Here is a 17,755-nt window from a genome sequence, read left to right as displayed (position 1 = left end):
GTAAACAATCGAAAGTACGATTTGTTTTGTATGACTGCGTGGTATGTGAATATATCTCAATAAAATGATGATTAAAAAAAAAAAAGATTGGTGCTCTTTAGGAAAACTTAGGGTAAGGGAGATCAAATGAGGAAAAATAAGGCAAGGGACAAAACAGGATCAGTTGATGGATTAATAAATGCTATTAATTATCTAATTGGAAAATATTAAAAGTGAGATTTTTTTTCACCATTTAATTTATTTGGAATAACTTCCTGATATTCTGAGAGAATAATTACAATCATCAATTACTGGAAAAATAACTGGTTCACAAGCAATAATAAAACCATTTTTCACACTAACATAGACAGAAAAGTTAATTTCCAGACTAAAGTTATTGTTTTTTAATTAATTACAGCTACAGATACAAGCTTAAAGCTTCCCCCTCTACCAGCTATCCCAAGAGGTACAGAAAAGCCTGCTTTATTGATTTGAAAATTACCTAGTAGATCTCAAAAGGAAAGTATGTTAAGGGGTTTAAAGAAAGAAGTGCTTATGTTTAAATTTTTTTGTTCTTCCAGTTGAATCCCCTCTTGGCTCATGAACAAATGAATGAGTGAACACAAACTTGATTACTTTTGCTTCAGTTGCATACTGCCCTCTGCTGGAATGTGAGGAAAGTTTCTAATATCTCCAAGGGTGTACACAAATGAAAGCACTGTATGGAAGGTCTACAAAATACATGCATTAATTATTTGAAATTAGAGGGCTTGGGTTGCTGTCCAGATTCTGTTGTCTATTGATTGAGAAACCTCAGTCAGTTAGCAGCCAGGTATTTCAACTCAGCTGTCTCAGCAACTCATCAAACTCAACCTGCCTCAAACCGAGCACATTTGTTGTCCTGATCCTGCCTCCCACACAGGGATGCCTCCAGGAATGGAGGGATCATCCTTCTTCTCCCTCACGACCGACTCCAAATCAGATCCAACGCCTTCAGGACAGTCCCCGTGTCTGTGTGTCCCCAGGCGGCTGTGCTTCTGGATTACTTCCCTCGGCCCCTGGCTGATCCCCTGCCTTCCACTTGGCCCCTCTAAACCATCGTCCATACTGTCACCCGAGTGGTCTTTCTAAAATAATAATCTAATTTGCTTAAAACAGCTTCCAGAGTTTCCAGGGCGGAGTTCTAGCTCCTTGCGTCATATACGGGCCCTCTATGATTTGCCTACCTCTCAAGCGCATTTCCCAGCACCTCCTGGACTCCCACACATACAGCTATGCTCCAGGACTGCACAATGACCTGTGTTTCCCCCAGTGCCTCAACCGGTTCAGGAGTCTGTAATTGCATACATTTTCACCGTCTAGAATTCCTTTCCCTCCATTAGATCCCAGCTCCAGGATCAATACTCCGGAAGCTTTCCCCAACCACCACACCCTCACAGTCTGCAGAGTTCTCATACTGTTGTTCGCATAAAATTCCTGTAGCACACATCATACTATGCTGAGAGAGCTTTCTTTTCTGCCTCAACCCCAAACTGTAAGCCCCTTAATTAAGGAGAAGAACTTGGAACTGAAGTACTTATTTAGATTCCAGTTTGTTCTACACTATTATGAAGGTGGATTACAAAGGAGGCAAAATAGACAAGATGACAAAATAAAAATCAGAAGTTGGTTTAAAAAAAAGAAAAGGACAAAGGTGGAGGATTAAATAAGAAATAAGGGTAACACAAAAACACAGCCAGAAGAGCCCTAGGCATTTGCAATTGGCAGGCCAGAAACTTAGCTCTAAGTTTTTTATCAGCCAACTAGAAGCAAGAAACATGATAAGTTACTGCTACAGCAGTAAAACCGAGCCAAGAGCTCAGGAGAAGCCAGCTGTTCTTAATACAAGACCAGAAAGAGGCTTCTCCTATAGGTCTTCAAGAAGAACATGTATTGCAACCTACCTCCTCCTTTAGTGCACAGGGAGGCTGTAGCTCCCTCAACACAGCCAACAACATCACCCACGGGGACAGGAGCAAAGGCCACTCTACAGGGGCTCAAGGGGGTGGCATCGGTAGGAGTCCTTGCTGGTCAGGCAAAACGCAGGAGCATACGCAGGGCAGATGGGTCACACAGGCTTTCAGCAACTCACAATATTCCTTTTCCAAGACTACTTTTTGATGGACATAGGGGACAAAGAGTTCAAGATTACACTCCCTGACAGAAACCTGGAATGCAACTGTTCTGTGTTGCCAATTAAAAGCAGAATCAGAGGTATTAACCAGCTGACAACATTAGTGCCTGAGGGACAAGGACCTTGCCCCAGTGTCTAGCAGGGTTCTCAACCTACTGGACCAACACCCTCTTACAACAACAGATACTCTGAAATGCCCCCTTCACTATCCTGAAATTAAATTAATAGATTTTATAATGCTATGCCCCAAATAAATATAGCCTTATTTTCTCTGATATAATTTTAAGATGCAAAAACCAAATATGATGCCCCAACTAAAATATAAAGCAAAAGGAGAGTAATTGATAGCAAGATGAAATGTATTTCAACAAATAAAACCTTTGCCCCAACTACTCTAGAAGACATATTGAGGACCGGTCAGATACTTATAACTCTACTAGGTTTGAGGGTTGGGGTGGGAGTGGGGGGGCAGTCAGAATTCATTCCAGACAAGAAAGAAGTACAGGAAAAACGCAAGAACTGAGGTAAGGGTGCTCCCTGGAAAAAAAGACTCATGTTTACTACTGTTCTTGCTAATAGGGAGAGACTTATTTGTATACGATAAGGGAAAGGTAATAACCTTAAATGAAGTAGGGATTGCCTCTCCAAACTGCCAAATTGAAGAAAATGAGGAAGTACAATGTTCCTGCAAATGAGCTGGGTGTTATGTATAATGTAGCATTCAAAATGATTCTATGTGGTATATGATTTGGAACAGAGCAGTGGCAAAGTACTATAGAAAATATATTTGTCATGAACTCACACCACAATAGAGTTGCACATTCAGCCTCTGAACATCCATCAGGACTTTCAACTGCCATGCAGGACAACTCTAAATTGTGCAGGACCATTCTGTACCCTGAAGAATATCCAGACTCCTGGCCCCTCAATAAATGCCAGTGGTGCTCCCAACCCTCTTGACAACCAATTCACCTTCACAATTCCCAAAACATCCTCTTTCCAAGCCACAAAGGCTGAATGAGCCAAAGAATAACAACTGACTGATGGACCAGATGAATGAACAAAAGGGACTTTGGAGAATAAGCTCTGTGAGTCAGGAGAGTGCTCTGAAGATTAGGTGTGTGGGAGGACCTGGCCCAGGGCCTGGCAAACAGCACTCAACAAATGCCAGTTGAATAAAAACTTGCAACAAACAGTCCATTGAGGCTGTCAGAAAACCCAGAGGCCTTATTGTATCCCACAATCCCTGCTCTTGCCTCTGAGCCCCTTAGTTCCTGCTCTGCTTCACCATGCACTTCAACTGCTAGTCAACTAGTTACTCCTGAGGAATTTCTGGGTTCCATAAGTGGAGAAGGAGCATGTGTACCTTCTTCAGTTTCTGCAGCACTGGAGGGCATGGCTGGTGTTTCCTCTGGCTTGGCTTCTTGCTGTTCTTCAAGAGCCTAAGAAATGAAGAGAAAAAAATCACGGAAAATCATCTGAGGCTTCAGATATGCAGCAAAGAGATGAAAATCATGATCAAGGGTCTTGACACTGGCACAGGCTTGATGCATGTCTGAGCAGATCAGGAAAGAAAGGGTGGGTCAAAGCTGCAAAGAGGGCACAGGGCCAGCCCCCCAGGATAATGGGTGAGAGACGTTAGGGGAAGTCCTGATCTTCTGTCACTAATCCTCTACTGCTTCAGCAGGTCACAACAACCAGAAAGTTCTCAGGAGCATAATTCATTAACCAGAAAGGGGACAAAGAACAGAAAATCTCAAAACCAGGTCACTGTTCTCTGCATTTGCCCACTTAGACCAACCAACACCAACCCTACCCCCATCCATACCCCAAGACACAGGGACATCCGAGGACCAAGGACGAGCCTAGGTCAGAAGAGTATCCTTTGAACTGCAAGCAGACACAGGCTGGGGCAGGCTGCCTCTGGCCAAGCTACGTTGGTGAGCCTTCCAAAGCATTAGAGAAAAACTGCCCTCTGGGACCCTCTGTATTTTCTTTTCGACTGGAGTCACCACAGCCAGTGAAAACAAGAAGAAACAGAATCATGTGTTGATCTACCAAATGGCAAAACAGCCCAAGATTGGATGAGCACATGTCCCAAAATACATGCATCAGTATGCTTGGGCAGGTAACCGTACAACAAACCCCGAATACCACTGGCATGTTACTAAGCTCAGTGCATTAAGTACCCACCTTGTTGGCTGTTTCAGAACAACATCCTGAGACCAGAGCAAAAAGAACATGAAAATATATACAATTTACCAAACCACAAAGCAAGGCAAGAAGTGCCTTGTCACCTCCTTCCCATGGGCTGTTAATTCACGTACCAGCACTGGCCCCAGGACACTGCATTCTCTCTTCTAGGGCCCACCTGGGAATGGTGGATAGGCCAGAGCCGGTCTGTATTGGGAAGTATTGAGAAGGTAACAGTGAGGACACCTAGGGGTTGGGTGAAGGGTCACAACACAGGCTGAGCCTGTGATCTGGCATCAGTCCAAATCCCTAACTCCTCCTTCAACAAGAGAGGAATTGCCAATAGGCATAGGTAATACTGGTTTCTGATTACAAAATAAAATTGGAAGTAAGGAAATACTACTTTGTTTTGTAAATGGGGCTGTACTAAAACTCAATTTTTATGAGTCATTTTGGACATAACTTTTAAAAAATTAAATTTCCTAGGAGCCTTATTAATAATTTTAGCCAGGTTCTAGAACTAAACTACCAGCATTCTCCTAAATATTAAAAGCTTTGCTGTGAGGACATAACTAAAAAATTATTAAAAATTTTTTAACTTGATTGTTTAAAAGTTTAAAAAGTTGTTTAAACTAAGCAATTTTAAAATTTCAAGTCCTTGGATCAAAGGTCGACATAGATTTTGCCCTCTGAAAACTGAGGGCAAGATCTTTTAAATGAAATCTCTGCCCCTAGTGCTAAGATTTTGCCTCTTCTTTATTATCCTAATATCTATCCTTACAGTTTGGATATTTAGCTCCAACCGGTCATTTTTAAAATTTAATATTTATTACAAATTGACATGCCACCACTGTCAACTATAACGTACTGTGCGAACACAAAACTTTTACAACTCTGAACAAGTGTGGTTTCTGAATAGGATCATCTGAACAGATCTTAAATATGGTAAAGCAAACTCAGGTTTCCGCAGCAAGGTTTTGTTGCTGTTGTTTTTCTGGGGGCCGCTGATAACAGAGCAATGCCCAGTCCTTGAGACTGAAAGTGCCCTCCTTGGGGAAGGCTCAGCAGGGGCTGTAGTTTGGTGAGGACAAATCAGTTGCTCAGATCAAAGTAATTGTCTATAGCTGCTATGTAAAAATAGACTTTTATATATGTACAGTTCAATAAAGCATGAATACTTTATATTATGCATATTTTCATATTTGTTATTCAAAGTTGTAAAGCTTTAAGGTGGACATCCTATGCAACAATTACCACCTGCTTACATTAAAAATAACACCTAGCCAAGTGTTCACATTTAAAATAATATCTAACCAATTCAGGAGCACCATGAAAAAATTTAAATTCAATCATACTACAGAAAAATTTTTTTAGGTAAGAATTCACGACTTCGGCTGCCATAAAGAAGCTCAGCCATTACCCAACCACCCACCTTGGGTAGGAAGGAAAAAGTAGAATGTTGAAACTTGGAACACAAGACCATTCCATTTTAACTGATTCCATGATCAAGTGTTTTTAAAATTAAAATCTCAGAGAAAGTAGAAAACCATCTCCATTTGGTCTTTGTTATTGGCAAGCCCACTACAACAAATTATGGAAGCATCTAGATCTACCCATCACAAATCTTCCCCAGGTAATCAGCATTCATTCAAATGTGGTATGAGAACTCATAAATCCAACTTAGCAACATGGGGATTTTATAATAAAGCGAATGTTAAATAAATTTGCTATACGTGGAGCCTGCTCGACTCTTCTCGGGAGTTGTGTCACAATGTGTTGTGTTGCCCTCTGAGCTCCCTTCCGAGGACCCACAGGCTGCCGAGCCCTGTCCCGTGGGTCTGCAAGGAGCAGAGCTCATCATGAGAAATGCTGCTCGGGAAAGCCGAGCCTCTGGCTGGCCAAAAGAATCACCACTAGGTGCTTTGGTGAGAAGCAAAAGTGATGGCTGAAAGATCTAGTATCATTAAATAAAAAGTGCCCATAACAAAAATGAAGAAATATTATTGTCTGTCAGAAAATCATACACCAAATTTCCTAAAACCCAGCAAAGGGAGGTAGTTTATAATCTGAAGAGCATGTTTTTTTGTTTTTTTTTGACTATTTAAATAAAACACTGTATAGAGTAAAGCAGTAATATTTATTTGATACACATAATGTTCATTTGATGAAATCTTCAGTTTAATTATAGGAAGCAAACATCTCACAAAAGCCAAAACTGTGGAAAATGACAGTGTCAGTTTTCTAAATGGAACTTTATAGACCTAAACGGTCCTGGAAACTGTACTTTACTAACAGTGCGCTTGAGAACTCAGGGAGAAGGTTGTGGGAGCTGGGTACTGACTGCATCACATCACTGAGCACTGTACACTAGACTGACTCACACCCTCTTACTCAAAATAACACTTGGCGTCATAATAACTGATAAATACTATGCTTTTTTCTTTTATTCTTTCAAATGCTACAAAATAAAAATAATGACGTTGAAATGTTTTAAACTCTGAGGTTAGCCTGCTATGACAGCACTCACAGCTGGTGTGTGGGCTATGGCAGCTGGGGGGGACACACCTCTTTCAAAAGAACTGGGTTCAAATGACCAGATCCCACTGGAGAAGAATCCTGTATGCTGGGATACATGCTTCATGACATCTAAGCCATAAGAAAACATGGAAAATAACCCTAAATGTTACTGCTTTACACATGAATTATCTTACAATCAATAAACAATTTGCAAATAGAGCCAATATTAGAATACTGAAACCCAACGATGGGTGGGGATGGCTCATGAAAAGTAAACAAGAGTGCTATATGAATTACTGTTATTTCTACTGCCACAATATTATATAATAATCTTTCTACTTACCTAGCCCACTTACCAATTCTATGGCCTTCAAAGTTTCATTAGAAAAACAAACGCTACCCTCCCCCATAAACACTGTCCCCCAAACAATTAATTGATGCCTGCACCCTCCCGAAGAGTGTGCATTATTGTATACCAGAATAACTAGGCACAAACCTTGAAAAGAAAGGCTCTATCCCAAAAGTATTTCCTGAAGAGTTTAATGTCCGCCTCCAATAAATGCTCGTTTGTGTGGTTGACTGTCAGGGTCAGCGTCTCTGATGAGTGAACAAACTGCAGGAGAGCGTCTTCGCCAAGCCACACTCGCGAGAAGTCAGGGGAACGTCTGCCCTGAAAACTGGATAGTCAACAAATCAAAACCCAGTCACGGTCCAGAGACCCCAACCCCAATACCCCAGTACCCTCACTGCTCAAAGGTTACAAATCCAAACCACCCTGTTGAAAGTCACCTACAAACAATGAAAACAAAAGATCATGTAAACAGTTACTAATAAAGTCATCTTTCTTCTTCCACCTACAGAAGCTGTCTGTTGAAAAGCCACTTACATATATTATATATCTTAAAGGTTAATATAAATAATGAAACTGTACTGATTTTTCAACATAGTACTTTACCTCAATATTTCATTCTCTTTGTAATCTGAAAAGATGCCTCTTGCTTTAACAGAGCCACATGCAGCAGAACAAATTAGCTGGCAGCCAATAGTTTATTAGGTGATTACAGTGGAAAACAGATACCTCTAGGGAGCGTGATGAGGTTTGGATGTTACAAACAAATGAGATATTCAGAACACACTGGTACCACTGTTGTAAATCATTTTCTCATACAAAAATCATAAAATGCATAAATTTGATCATGTTATTCTCTTGCATATGCTCATAAACAAAGGAACAATAATCCCAAATTAAATTCTTGAATATAAGCTTATTTTCTGCTCTACTTTGGCTAAGAACAATTGCATATTTATTAGCTATATGTAGGCTCTACGGTCAGTATCACAGTATTCTGGGTGACTTATAAGGTCATGCGATAGCAACAGCAAAGAAGCCTCAGGAGGAAAATGCTATTGCCCCCAGGTAACAGCCCACCTCAGCATGTTCTCATACCCCAACAGATTGCACCCAGATTCCTCACTCCCAGAACTAGCTATATGCCCCGTTGCTCTTCTTCTGTGGCCTCATTTGTTAATGAACATTTTACAAAAATGTATTTCTAATCGCATAGATGCTTTTGCCATCATATGGAGGGACAGAAAGGCATCCATAAACAGTAGATGTAATCTAAGATTTGGAGCACCTCACAAAACTTGTAACACTAAAAACTGGCAGGGAGGCCATAATCTTCCAAAAAGCAACTCCCCACACAAATAGCAGACCACTAAGGTGAATGGATTCTGAGTCTGAGCCATAAGATCATTGTTATGAATTTAGAAACTGAAAGCTCCATCACATAATCAGAATCTAGTTTACACTCTACTTCTAATTCCAACTGTGAATGGAATTATTAGATATGTAAACTTTTAAAGCATGTAATATCTTCTGCTCCTGGACACAATAGAAAGATACAAAGTTATCTATAGATGAAGAAGTGAGCTCCTAGGATCTCAACATAACCCTGAGTTATCCACAATGAGCAGGTCAAAGGAAGCTTTCTTGCCCAGCCCTTTTAGTCATGAAAGCGGGGTCACATTAGAGCAAAGAAAAGGGGAATTCTCTTCGGATGGGTTCTTCTCTTGGTCACTGGTCATTTGACCCAATGGGAAAGAGACAAAAAGAAAACTCTGTGTGACTCAAAATACACTATATTCATTACACTGATTTCCATGAGCCAGGCAAGAAAAAACTGTCCATTAAGACACATCATGGGATAATATTCTAAAAATACTTAATATGTATGTAGCACTTTGTGATGTTCTATATACTTTCCTATTTATCTTTTCTGACCACATGAAGTCAAGAAAATCACTATATATGAATCCCTTTTCCTGAGTAAGCTGAGAACAATGACCTGTATGAACCAGTTTAATTTTCAAACATTACATCATCATTTACTGGAAGTGTTAATACCATCATCAATATAGAAAACTGTACAAACTATTTCCTATACATTATCTCAGACAAAAAGAACCACCCCATTGGCTACATAATATCATAGAGTTTGTCTGCTATTCATTTGTTCAACAAATATTATGTGCTGGACCCTATACTAGAAATATTGCAGTGAGCCAAACATAAATAGTCCCAGCCTACAAATGATTTAGGAGGGAGACAGAACAGGAAACAAATGATAACACAATAAAATTATAAATTATGGTTAATATTGTGAATAAAGAGTAGATGGCGCTGTAAACGAGCATAACCCAGAAGGCGTCTCTGAGCAAGTGACATTTAAGTTGAAACCTAAATGGTAAGTAGGGGTTAGGCTAGTGTTTCTCAACTTTTTTCATTAGAGCCCCACTAAGGAGCCTTTTCTAACATTTTTTTCCCTATCCACCTCACCCTCATGATATCTTAATACCACAGATATTCTGTGTGTTTATGCACTGTATGTATATCTGTGCTTTATCCATTAAAATTAATGGGAACTCTTTATTTTATGCATGATTTTTCTGTAAACATACAACTTCCCCAATTAAAAAAAGAAAAGAAAAAAGAAACAAGCAAACAAAAAAACTAACAGTAAACTATAAACCAATATTAGCCTATGGTTTGGTTGTTTCAGCTTTTCCATAATGCTTGGCAGACTTTATAGAAACAGAGTAAGAGAAACTATGAGGTAGCCACACTCACTCTGCGATGTCTTCGACCAGCTTGGAGCGACAGATGGGTAAAGCTAAGTCTAATGGTGTGGCACCCTCTTCATTGGGTAAAGCCAAGGCCTGGACTCCCCCAGGGAGACCCAAGAGGAACTGGGAAAGCTTCACCAAGCCCCATCTCATCGCAAGGTGGAGAAGAGACTCTCTGTGTGGAGAAGCTGAAGAGAAAAACACAGGACATTAGCTTCCCCATTTACAAAGTGTGTCTCATGCATTTATCAAGGAGAAAATGTATTTAGACATAATAAGAATATCAGAGCTGGAAAGAACCGTCAAAAGCATCTTATCCAAACACCTCATTTTACAGCTGTGGGAAGATCAAGCGATTTGTCCAAGATCGGGTGTCCAGCAGGTGCCCAAGACAGGCCCATCCATCCACTCTGCCACACATTCCCATCACCCTTCACTCAATGCACAGCAAACTCATCCAATGAAACAGGTTCCACGAACAGGGTATCCTATAGAAATGGACGCTCGCCAACTTCCAAGGGTGTTGTTTTAGGAGAACCACTACTCGGGTAGCACAGACCCTCTGAAGCCCAGGCTGCTGGAGCCTTCGTTCCCACCCTTCGTCCTCACCCCATCCTCAGAGCTGTTCCTTCTCTTCCATCCACCGTGAGGGATGGAAATGCCCTTGTTTGTTCAGAGAAACCTCACAGCTGTGCTTTTGTCCACCTAATTCGTCCCTGGGACTGTTTCAAATTGTCTCTTGCTCAGAAAGCTAGGCGCAGCTACTACCCACCCACTAGTATAGCTATAATTGATAAAACAGAATATAACAAGTGTTAGCGAGGAGGAGGAAAAATAGGAATCCTCGTACATTGTTGGTAGGAATGGAAGTAGGAATGTAAAATAGTGCAACCACTTTGGAAAACAAATTGGTAGTTCCTCAGAAAGTTAAGCATAGAATTATCATATGACCTGGCAACTCCACTTTTACACATACACCCAAAGAATTTAAAACAGGGACTCAAAAAGATACGTGTACAACAGCATGCACAGCAGCATTATTCACAGTAGCCAACAGGTAGAAACAACCAAATGTCCTCCAATGGATGAATGGGTAAACAAAATGTGGTATATACTTATGATGGAATATTATTCAGCAGTAAAAAAGAATGAAATACTGACAGTTGATGAACCTCAAAACATGCTAAGTGAAAGAAGCCAGACATGAAAGGTCACATATTGCGTGATTCCATTTATATGAAATATCCAGAATAGGTAAATCCATAGAGACAGAAAGCAGATTAGTGGTTGTCAGGAGGTGAGGAGAGGAGGGAATGGGAAGTGACAAAATAATGGGTATGCAGTCTCCTTTGGGGGTGATGAAAATGTTTTGCAACTAGATGGAGGTGGCGACTGTACAACATTGTGGAGGTACTAAACACTACAGAATTACACATTTTAAAATGGTTAATTTTATGTTATATGAAACTCTATGGACATCGAGGTACACCTTAAAAGAAGCCTTATTTTAACAACTTAAACATGAAAATTCCAGCACTCAAGATTTGTTGGAAGAAGTATGCAGTAAGAATCTGAATCATACATAACCCTCTAGTTAAGTAATATTGTTGACTGTGTTTGTAATCTGAAGGAAATTCTGACAAAACTGTGTAACACTGGACTGAAAGCTCCAAGAAGGTAGGAACCTTATCTGTTTTATTCTCCTTTAGCCCAGCCCTAGCACAGTGCTGGGCACCATAAATATTCACGGACTGAATGAATGAATGACCAATGGCTCTTTCCCTGGGGAGTATGCATGAAATTAGCTTTTATATAAGGCTGTGGCTGCTATTTGGAGAATCTATCATTCTTAGTTCTGTCTCTGAAATCTCTTGACTAAAATCTGAGAACAGAAACCACTTATGACTACACACAGTTTGGACACTAAGGACAAAAGCTACCTTCCTTCCAACACAGTTTACTGCCTGCATTAATGTGAATTTACTATTCCAGTGTCTTCATTAGTGTAACTTTGCTATTCCTGGGTGCAGGCAAATGCCTTGATTGTTCAATACAGGAACTTCCCAGTCAACCTATGGACTCTTCAGTAGGAAACATCAACAGGCAGTTAATAAGCCCTAAAGCCAACCCTAAGCTATTATATCATGATGTTTATCCAATCCTAAACAAGCTCCCCCCCTCCAATCCTCCCCCACACCCCACTGAAAATCTTTCCTTAAACCAAATTTAAAAGCCTCAATAAATTCCAGCCTTGCCTTTTCCCCTCCAAGATACTGTCAAGGTAGCATTTTCTATTTTACCACGATAAGCAATAAATTCAGCTTTTTCTTATCAGCAGACTCTGTTGACAATATTTGGGGAGCAATCATCCATCAAAGATTTAATTTGAAAATGAATCATACATGTAAACACATGCATAAGGAAATGGTCAAAAGAAAATAATCCACCACACATGAATGCAAAATAAAACTGCTTAATTTAAATTTTAAAATTGGTTTGTACTGGAAGGGGGCAAGATGGCAGCATAGAGAGGAGTGGAATTTAGTTAGTCCCCTGGAACAACTAATAAACAACTAGTAAATAATCTGGAATAACTGCTGGGGGACAACCGTGACTGTCCACGCATCATACACCAAACTGGATTGGAAGGAATGGCTGAGATCACAGCATAAAATCTGTAAGTAAAAACTGTGGATACGCACCGGGATGCCCCTCCCCCCATGGCAGGCTGAGCTGCAAAACCTCTCTGTGGAAGAAAACAGCATTCCTGGAGCAAGCGAATATAGCTCAACCTAGCTCCAACTGGGGTTTTAATTGACAAAAGTGGACTGCTGAATATAAGCTACAAACCTCTAACAACCAGACAGAGGCTTTTAGTGATGACTGACCTTAAAGAACCAGAAAACTGTCCCAGGAGGGGGAGCCCAGAAGACCAGGTGTTACCTCTGGCCAACAGGTGAAACTGAAGGGCCGTGGACTGGCTCTGAAAGGGGGCTTTCTGTCCCTTTCTCTCTCTCTCAACTTGAGGGGCACAGTGGAGAAAGCCTCAGCCACTTTCACATCACAGCACTCTGACTCAGACAGGGGTGGAGATAACAGAGTCAGAGAGGCAAAGGAGCCATTCAAATGCAGATGTCCCCTAGGGGGTGTATCTTCCCTAAAAGGAAGGAGGTGGGGCCCAGCTCTACTGTTGCATTCCCTTCAGAACCAGACCCCAGAGCCTGGGGGAAAACACCCAAAACAGAAACTAAGGGGGCCACACCTGCTTACACCAGTCAGGAGCAACAGGCTGACCAGTGCCACCTGCTAGGCAGGTTAGGAAAAGCACAGCAACTGGAGACTTCACAGGAAAGTCTGTCAATCCCTAAGACACACCCACAGGGAGACCTGAAACTGAATATAACCCCATTCTGAGATCTGAACCCATTCTGGTCTGGGAAAATCTGACTGGGGTAACCAAGTAAACCAGATGCCTAGACAACAGAAAACTACAATCTACACTAGGAAAAATGAAGATATGGCCCAAAGGAACAAACTTACAGCTCAATCAAGATACAGTTGAAATACTGTTTCACTTTAATGAAAAAATCTTTTGAAGATTTTCAAAGAAATACACTAAATCAAATCAAAAACCAAAACAACAAGTTCAGGGAAGATATGGCAAAAGAGATGAAGGATATAAAGAAACATTGGGCAAACATAAGGTAGAAATCGAAAGTTTAAAAAAACAACTGGAAGAATCTATGGAAATGAAAGACACAAGAGATGAAAAACACAATGGAGACATACAACAGCAGATCTCAAGAGGTGGAAGAAAACACTCAGGAACCAGAGAACAAGACACCTGAATTCCTACACACAAAAGAACAGATAGGGAAAAGAATGGAAAAATATGAGCAACATCTCAGGGAATTGAATGACAATATGAAATGCATGAATGAACGTGTCATGGGTGTCCCAGAAGGAGAAGAGAAGGGAAGAGGGGCACAATCAATAACAGAGGAAATAATCAATAAAAGTTTCTCATCTCTTATGAAAGACATAAAATTACAGATCCAAGAAGCGCAGCATACCTCAAACAGAATAGATCTATGCCAAGATACTTAATAGTTAGATTATCAAACATCAAAGGCAAAGAGAGAATCCTGAAAGCAGCAAGAGAAAAGAGACCCATCACATACGAAGGAAGCTTAATGAGACTATGTGCAGATTCATCAGTAGAAACCATAGAGGCAAGAAGGAAGTGGGGTGATATATTAAAATACTGAAAGAGAAAAACCACTAACCAAGAATTCTCTATCCGGCAAAACTGTCTTTCAAATATGAGGGAGAGCTTAAAATACTCTCTGACAAACAGACAATGAGAGAGTTTGTGAACAAGATACCTGTGCTACAGGAAATACTAAAGGGAACACTACAGACAGATAGGAAAGACAGGAGTGAGAGGTTTGGAACATAATTTTGGGTGATGGTAACACAGCAATGTAAGTACACTGAACAAAGATGACTGTGAGTATAGTTGAAAAGAGGAAGGTTAAGAGCATGTGGTACACCAGGAGGAAAGAGGAAAGATAAAGACTGGGACTGTATAACTCAGTGAATCCTAGATGCTCAACAATTGTGATAAAATGTACAAATATGTTTTTACATGAGGGAGAACAAATGAATGTCAACTTTGCAAGGTAGTAAAATAGGGTGGTATTGGGGGAAAAAACACAATCAATGCAAACTAGAGTCTATAGTTAATGGAAACATTGTATTATGCTTCCTTTAATGTAACAAAGGCAATACATGAAAGCTAAATGCCTATAAGAGGGGGACATAAGGGAGGGGTCTGGGACTCTTGGCATTGGTGAGTTGTCTGACTCTTATTCTACTTTAGTTCAATTCTGTATTTCCTTTTGTTGCTTTTTAGCTGTCATGTTGTGCTTTTTTCTCTTTCTTTTTGTTTCTCTTTGTCTCTCTACCTTCTTTGACTCTCCCTCCTTCTTTGTGGAAGAAATGGAGATGTCCTTATATAGATAGTGGTGTGATGGTGGTGAATACATAAATACATGACTACACAGGGAACCATCGATTGTTTACTTAAGACGGAATGTATGGTGGGTGAACAAAACCATCTTAAAAAAAAAAAAACAGGTTGATGAAGAAAACTTGAGGGCACTATATTGAGTGAAATAAGTCAGACACATAAGGACTAATATTGCAGGGTCTCACTGATATGAACTAATTATAATATGTAAACACATAGACATGAAATATAAGTTACCAGGATATAGAATGAGGCTAAAGAATGGGGAACGGTTGCTTTTTATGAGCAGAATGTTCAACTAGGTTGAACTGAAGTGTTTGGAAATGGACAGAGGTGACGGTAGCATGTTATTGTGAGAATAACTAACAGTGCTGAATGGTGTGTGAATGTGGTGGAAAGGGGAAGCTTAGAATCACGTATGTCACCAGAAGGAAAGTTGAAGGTTAAAAGATGGGAATGTATAAAACAGTGAATCTTGTGGTGGACAATGTCCATGATTAACTGTACAAACATTATAAATCTCTTTCATGAGCTAGAACAAATGTATGACACTATAACTAGAAGTTAATAATAGAGGGGTATATAGGGAAAAAAATATAACTATTACAAATTATGTACTACAATTAGTAGTATTTTAACATTCTTTCTTCAACGGTAACAAATGTACAATACCAATACTGCGAGTCAATAATACAAGGGAGCTGGTTAGGAGTATGGGAGGATTTGTGTTTTCCTTTTTTGTCTTTATTTCTTTTCTGGAATAATGAAAATGTTCTAAAAATTGAAAAAAAATCAATTGTGGTGATGGATGCTCAGCTATATGATGGTATCATGGGCAACAGATTGTGCACTTTGAATCTTTGGATAATTGTATGGTAGGTGAACAATCTCAATAAAATTATATTAAAGATTAGTTTATACTGCCATTTTCATATCTAGAGCAATGTAAAGTGTTATATTTCAAATATGCAAATGAGCCCCACAGTGAAATGCCACCAGACTTCTCTGCATACTTGCTCCATAGTTCATTTGTGTGACATAGCAAAGACCCCCATTTGAATAAAATGACAACCAAAATACAAAAACATCTAAAAACCAGTGCAGCAGTACACCCTCATCAGACATTTGTTTATAATACTTGATATCTTCAACTTTATGAAAATCAAAAGAGCTATGTTGGCTACTAAAGAACTTATCTTTGATTAGTTTATCTTTTACCTTTGTAAGTCTTGGGCCTTTCAGCTCATTTATCAGAAAACAGTGTTTTTATTCTTATAGATTTTTTACAGAACATGTTTGATAACATTTTCATTTTTCTCCCTTTTAAAATAATAACCAGGAAAAGACTATTTTTATGAATTTAATTAGAAACAGGTAACAAAACAAGCACAAGCACAAGTACCCAACATAGGACAGTCTAGCAACATGAGATTGTAGCCCAGCCACACTAGGATGGAATTTCTAAGAAGCCACAGATCCCAACTTGAGTCTGGTGAAAAATATCCCAAAATTGTATGGGATATAATTTTCTTCCAAGAAAAATATGCCCAAAATGGAACATCTAAACCCCTTGAGTCCCATTTTAACGTAATATCATTGTAAGGGCAATATGGTATCACTCCCCTCCAGTGCTCTCAACACTGCTAAGCCTATCAGCTAACTGACCAGTGTGTGGTTCACTGCAAGGGAGAAGGTGGTTCTTCCCCCAGGAAAGCTTTCCAGGCCTGTTCTTCTGGTCCCAGCTCAAGTCCTTTCCTTTCTGGCTCCATCCTCACATCTTGATCAAAGGCAGAGAACAGCAAGCATGTGGACTGACTCACTCACTGATGCCACTCTCCTTCTCTGAGAATCTACCCACTTCCTGGGGAGGTGGAAAGGCAGGGGGAGTGAGGGTCTTCTGATGTTCGCAGAAAGCAAATAAAAAGCTGACTGAAACGTTTTATGAGAGAGGGAGTACTCTCTCACTCAGTTTAAAAGCTCAGAGCAGAGAATAAGGTGAACAGCTTGAAATAGGAAACATCAGGACATACATAAATAATTCTGCTTGTTATGGATTTTCAGACTTCTTAACAGCAGTCAGGAAAACAAACGGTAGAAGGGAATAACACAATTTGGCAGGGGTGGGGACGTTTCATTAAAATGAAATGTTTTCACCACATAAATATCCGTTTTCCTGTTTCATTGGTGCCAGGAGATATTTGAACTAATGGTACTAAAACAGAATTACTAATAATTGCTCTAATGGCAACTTAAAAGGTTTGACCTGTAACATCCTGGAAGCAAGATCACCCAAACACGAAATGGAACTGAACAGGCTGAGTCATTCCATAAACCATACGCATTGTAGGATAAAGGGAGGCCTATCCACTCCAGACAGAGAAGGAAATTAGAAGTCAGGTACATTGCACTCCATTGAGCCTAGTTTCTTCGCCTACAAAACGAGGCAATTAGACCAAAGCTCCAATGTTCCTAAGAATATCATCCTTGCCCGACTTGGTGAGCAGGGATCCCTGACACTCAGCACACACCCAAGAACACTGGAAGCACTGGAGCATGGGCCACCCGGTCTGGTTATGACTAAAGAGAAGTGACTTTATTTACTTGTCTGTCTAAATTCAGGCCCATTTTCATACCTACACAGCTCTAACCATACCCTTAAATCAGAAAATTCAGCTTGGAAGACTGAAAAATGCATTTCCATCGCTAGAGGACATAGAAGTTGGTACAGCCATGTT

General features: G+C 40.1%; 1 protein-coding gene across 3 annotated transcripts in view; it reads right to left on the bottom strand.

Annotated features, from left to right (window-relative positions):
• Nucleotides 1-17,755, bottom strand: part of ARHGEF28 (Rho guanine nucleotide exchange factor 28) — a 305,822-nt gene that overhangs the window by 148,483 nt on the left and 139,584 nt on the right. For all 3 annotated transcript variants that reach the window (XM_037801233.1, XM_037801232.1, XM_037801234.1), the window contains exons 5-7: nt 9,993-10,176; nt 7,359-7,539; nt 3,519-3,594 (exon numbers count right to left, since the gene is read on the bottom strand). In XM_037801233.1, the coding sequence (XP_037657161.1) occupies nt 3,519-3,594; nt 7,359-7,539; nt 9,993-10,176 (441 nt within the window). The remainder of the gene's footprint in view (nt 1-3,518; nt 3,595-7,358; nt 7,540-9,992; nt 10,177-17,755) is intronic.

This window comes from Choloepus didactylus, chromosome 13 (assembly GCF_015220235.1).
Source record: "Choloepus didactylus isolate mChoDid1 chromosome 13, mChoDid1.pri, whole genome shotgun sequence".
Classification (NCBI taxonomy): Eukaryota; Metazoa; Chordata; class Mammalia; order Pilosa; family Megalonychidae; genus Choloepus; species Choloepus didactylus.
Note: the sequence above shows the minus strand (reverse complement) of the source record. Positions and strands in the feature narration are given on the sequence as shown.